Source organism: Dipodomys ordii, unplaced genomic scaffold (genome assembly GCF_000151885.1).
Source record: "Dipodomys ordii isolate 6190 unplaced genomic scaffold, Dord_2.0 Scaffold21, whole genome shotgun sequence".
NCBI classification, from domain to species: Eukaryota; Metazoa; Chordata; class Mammalia; order Rodentia; family Heteromyidae; genus Dipodomys; species Dipodomys ordii.
The window spans coordinates 1,089,453-1,095,023 of NW_012267237.1; the positions used below are offsets into that span (position 1 = coordinate 1,089,453).

General features: G+C 53.9%; 1 protein-coding gene across 1 annotated transcript in view; it reads right to left on the reverse strand.

Annotated features, from left to right (window-relative positions):
- Clptm1l (CLPTM1-like) overlaps nt 1-5,571 on the reverse strand; it is a 21,809-nt gene that overhangs the window by 13,826 nt on the left and 2,412 nt on the right. Inside the window, exons 3-7 of the mRNA XM_013013829.1 lie at nt 5,400-5,480; nt 5,222-5,322; nt 3,278-3,467; nt 1,875-2,023; nt 1,209-1,287 (exon numbers count right to left, since the gene is read on the reverse strand). Of these exons, the coding sequence (XP_012869283.1) occupies nt 1,209-1,287; nt 1,875-2,023; nt 3,278-3,467; nt 5,222-5,322; nt 5,400-5,480 (600 nt within the window). The remainder of the gene's footprint in view (nt 1-1,208; nt 1,288-1,874; nt 2,024-3,277; nt 3,468-5,221; nt 5,323-5,399; nt 5,481-5,571) is intronic.

Here is a 5,571-nt window from a genome sequence, read left to right on the forward strand (position 1 = left end):
GTGAGAGGAGGCAGGGTGCTCACTCACGCACTGTGCTCACACACTCCCCGGTCTCATCGGTGAGAGGAGGCAGGGTGCTCACTCACGCACTGTGCACACACACTCCCCGGTCTCATCAGTGAGAGGAGGCAGGGTGTTCACTCACGCACTGTGCACACACACTCCCCGGTCTCATCGGTGAGAGGAGGCAGGGCGCTCACTCACGCACTGTGCTCACATCGGTGAGGAGGCAGGGCGCTCACTCACGCACTGTGCACACACACTCCCCAGTCTCATCGGTGAGAGGAGGCAGGGCGCTCACTCACGCACTGTGCTCACATCGGTGAGGAGGCAGGGTGCTCACTCACGCACTGTGCTCTCATCGGTGAGAGGAGGCAGGGTGCTCACTCACGCACTGTGCACACACACTCCCCGGTCTCATCGGTGAGAGGAGGCAGGGTGCTCACTCACGCACTGTGCTCACACACTCCCCGGTCTCATCTGTGAGCGGAGGCAGGGCGCTCACTCACGCACTGTGCTCTCATCGGTGAGAGGAGGCAGGGCGCTTACTCACACACTGCGCTACACATTCCCCGGCAAGAGTTCCCCATCTCCTCCCAGGTCGCCTCAGCTATGAACGGGTGGCCACACAGCTCCTAGCAGCACCTGTCACAACACCCATGAAGTGCTTGGCACAGCACCTGGCCCAATGCAAAGAACGTTAAACATTAACTCGTGTTTTCTTCACCAGACGAAGGCTGGCCATCTTCTACGCGAAGCAACCAGGCGTCCCTAGAAGAGGGGCTGTGGCGCCAGTAACAGCACCAGAGCCTCGGGCGCCGCAGTCTTCCGCATGTCATGAGAAGAGCTGCAGCTCCCTCTGGCTGGGCCCTGAAACTCATCCCTGGCTGCACTACAGGAGCGACCCAGGTGCCCCTAAGCGATGGGGCAGTGTGGGCTTTGTGTGCCTGCCAGCTGGCACATGCTATGTGACCTCCCTGGGGGTTTGAGCACCCAGAGCACAGCCGGCAGCAAGGCAGAAACAATCACAGTCAGGGCCTGGCACGCCTACCAGCCCACACACCTGAGAGGACCTGTGTCCCACCGTGCTGAGGTCCCGAGACAACCTCATGTAAGACTTGGGTCTGGACAGAGCAGGCCCGCCCTGAACCTCGGCCTCGCTGGCACAGCAGGCGTGACCAGAGCGAGCTGAAAGAGAGCAGGCTCACCATCAAGTCCTTCACCCGATTGCTCAGCTGGTCAATGAAGAGGATGGGGAGGTAATGCACCGTTGTCCCCAGCTGGACCCTGGAGGAAAAAGCATGAGGTGCCAAGGGTAGCGTCAGATGCTGCTCCTCAGCAGACCTGTGCCTGCACTCCCAGAACACAGACTTCCGCACAGCAGCAGGGGTGGTGACGCCCTGGGACAAGCAAGGTGATCTACAGCGGGGTATGGGAGCCAGGGGCCCAACCAAACCCTGACTGACCATGAAGTCAAAGGGAGAGAAAACCCTGTGCCAGAGACCCCCACCACCGAGGCTGCTGGACAGAGGCTGGAGATCTTTTTTGTGGGGTTTGAACTCAGGGCTGGGTGCTGTCCCTGAGCTCTTCTGCTCAAGGCTAACACACTACCACTTTGAACCACAGCCCCACTTCCAGCTTCACAGTGAATAATTGTAGTAAGAGTCTCACAGGGACTTTTTTGCCTAGGCTGGCTTTGAATATTGACATACTTAAAAATAAGACTTGTGGGTATAGAGGCTCAGGTCTGCAGTCGGAGGGGTGACTCACACTTGGGATTTGTCTAGGGTTCTAGTGGGTTCCCCGACCTAAGGATTTCCCCCTGCTGCGGGCTCCAGGGGCAGCGTCCCTCCCGGGGCCCCTCTGACGCTTACATCTTCATGTACCGGTGCACATCAGCAGGCAGTGAGGACCCATCGAAGACAAAGTCATCCACCATCACATTTAGGGTCAGCCTGGGTCTCCAATGAGAGACAGGCTCATCCAGGGCATTTGACGGCTTCTTCTCTGCTTCAATTTGCTGCTATAAACGAGAAGCAGAGGCCACACTGGAGTAGAACACAGTGCGTGGGGAGGACCGGGCAGCAGGGCTGTTGGCGGCTCTCTTGTGAGTGCCCAGCCAGACACAATGGGGAGGAAAGCCCGGGGAGCCTTGGGGACCCTGGGTGGAAGGCCAGTTTCTGACCACACTGTGTCTCCTTCCCCCTGGGTACAGAGTCAGGGTCCCACTGACTCCACTTTCATCTCAGGCCAAGCAAGACCACTCGTGTGATCTTGAGGGGTGGAGAGTGGAGGGGTGGAAGGAGCAGACTGCACCAGTCAGGAGCTACAGCCATGCAGGCTGGGAGGAGACTGAGACACTGCAATCAGAAGGGACTGGCAAGCATGTGTGCCTAGAGTCAGGCACATTCCGATAAAACTGAAGCAGAAACACCCAGAGCAACTAAAGAATCATACTTTATCTTAAAACCAGCTGATTCTTTAGGAAGCAGTAACACCTTCTTTCCTTCCTAACAACAGTTCCCCGGTAACAACCTTCCTTAGATGAGGTCATCAGGGCAACAGCATGCTTTTACTGTGAATCTGCGACATTCCGGAAGCCCCTCCACACACCCACCACTCACTACTCCTCAGGCCACCAGAGTGGAGGGCCGCTCCCAAGGAGACCAGCAAGAGAGCAGACTGGAGAGGGTTTTCAGTCTGCTCTGAACTCTTAAAGACCACAGCTGTTTCCTGCAGAGCTACCATCTTGTTGCGATTTACTCTTCTGTTCAATAGAACCAGAATCAGATTTCCTTTATCAAGGGTCCCCATGAGTGATGCTTTTCTGATTTCTGACTTTTCTTTGCACATTTAACGTTCTATGGGTCTAGGACCTGTACTTTCTCTACAATGCTGAATCATAAACCTAGACACGCTTGCTCACTCACTCCACATACAGTATCGTGTACGTGCAGCCCTAAGTGGCGGATCAGAAGGGAAGGCTCAGCAGGCTGTGCAGCATGAGCCAGCCTGGGAGGGAATGCATGGTGCCTCAGCACACAAAAGGCCTGCTGCCTGAGAAGGGATGGGGTAGAGTGAGAAGTCATCGCTCATCCTTGGTTTGATGTGACACGTATCTGCAAGCCCTTGGGAAGTCGTTCAGATGAAAGGTATCTCTGTGAGCAGCACCCTCAAACCCTGTGAAGCCTCCACACAGACTATGATGCAGAGACGTGCACATGCAAACTGCGCAGATGGTGTGAACTGGATGTCAGTCACCTGTGTAGAACCTCACCTGAGCAGCAGACTCCCCAGTGAGTAGGTTGATCTCTTCTGGCTTGGGGATCATGTAGGTGGTCAGAGGGCTGACCAGGTGCACTTGCTTCCCATCATGCCACGGCAGAACCCCAGCATGATGCAGGAAAATATATGCATACAGCGTCCCATTGTTTCTTGTTTTCTTTGGTACAGAAACATTAACTGTCCTAAAAACAATCATTTCGAATGTATGTGTTACTTTAATTCTGTAGTATAAACATACAGAGGCAACTCAAATCTCTTCAGATAATGCTGTTTCCCATCATCTGCCTTTAGCACAGAGCTACTAGAAATGAAACCCACCTGCCTGTGACTTTACTGAGGCTGAGCATGTGAAAATCGTAAATAGCTGTCATGGTGAGTAAGCCAATACTCGATGTCTCCATTTTGCAATGAAGAGGACAGAGGAAAATAACTCGCTAAAAAAGTTAGGCAGAAACAACTCATCAAGAGACAGCTGATTTCTACAGCACAAGAAGTAATGCAACTCACAAGTTTCAGCACCCTGGCACAACTCTGCAATCACCAATGTATGCTGTAAGTGCTTCCTTGGCACTGTGAGGAAGAGCAGAAATACTTATGTGGGTGGCTGTTTGGTTTCTGTTGTATTTTTAAGGAAGAGGTGGGAGGTGACTGAAGAGTAACTTCAGCTCTCTGGTTGGCCCTGACTGTGGTGGCCTCACCACCTGGTGCTTCTTCTCCCAGATGTCAGCCAGGTGCCTGGCTCTTCACTTCCACCCCACAGCTGGAGCTCCTGTGAACACTCCCACACCCCACCTGTGTACAACTATAAAAGTGCTTGCTCCTCCCTCTTCTACAAACCTTACAGGCAGAATTCTACACAGAGAAACATAGGTTTCGTACCACCACACGAACAAGTCTACTGGGATACCAGTGGCTTCTGTCTGTGGGGCTGGGGTGGGGAAGGGTGCTAGCTTCACACTGGTGTCTCTGAGAGCACAACTGAGGTGTGCTGAGGCTCAGCGCAGCAGGTGCCTGTCCCCGGAGCACTCATGTTTCTCTTTCTTCCAGGCCCAGAATAAAATGCTCACTAGCTGTCCTCAGTAACTGGCACAGGGCCCAGCAGTGGGCCCTGTGAGACTGTGAGACTGAACCCAATGTGAGCCTGTCCTGAGCATTTCTGAACTGTGGACAACAGTGTATGAAGGAGGGAGCCAGCACTTCCCACCTCTGTTTCCTAAGGTAACGTGCCCAGCTCCTGGGCTCTGTGGCTAGGTCAAAGTAGTGCTTGGACCTGGCCAATATGCTTCCAGCTGGGCCAAGGGGCTGGCTCACTGGAGGTCTGCGGCCTTCTGGGCAGTGTGGATGAGACTATGTAGAATCTTGACTCATAAAGCAGTGCTTTTTAAAATTGTGTCTCAAATTTTTGTTTGTGGGATTTGAACTCAGGGCCCAGACACTGTCCCTGGGCTCTACTACTTGAGCCAGAGTGCAACTTCCGGTTTTCTAGGGGTTAACTGGAGGTGGGAATCTCAGACTTTCCTGCCCTGGCTGGCTACAAACTGCCAGATCTCAGCCTCCTGAGTGGTTAGGATTACAGGTGTGAGCCACCAGTGCCCAGCTAAAAATTATATGTCAACTTTTAAAACTGTATGTTAAGTGCTAACCCATATGTTAACCTTAAAAAGTTCCTCTACATTGCTGGGTGCTGCTTGGTCTATTCTAATACCACGTGTCAATTACAATTTTCCACCAACTCCTTCCATTGGTCCATTTCTTTCTTTTTGTAGCTTAGGTAGGCTCCTTTGGAGTCTGCACTAGCTGCTGAGCCCCATCTTGCTGTCAGATACCTGCCACTCCATCAGACACAAGGGGACTCTACCAAGCTGTCACCTCCCCCTGCACACAGTGCCAACCTTGACATTATGGCCCATCATGACACTCTGACCCCAACTCACACCTTTCAAACTTAGACTGCACATCAAAGTCCTCCACATTCAAGACCAGGTCCACGTTGTTCTCTGCACCCAGGCTGGACCGCGTGGTGGTGTACACGCTCAGCTGGAAAGGAGCGGAAAGTTAGCCAGAGTGGACCAAAACCGCATCCCAGCACGGAGGGCTTCCTCCCAGCCTGGTACGGTGAAGTTTGGGGTCGCCTGGGGGCTGGAAGCCCGCCCGGACTCCAGGGGTGTCACTGCAGCGGGGCCCATCACACGGGCCTAGACACCGGGGAAAGGTGGACCGTGCCTGGAGCCTGTGTCTCCACCCCAGCTCTGAGCAGGACGGCAGGCCACGGTGCCGGGCCGGGAT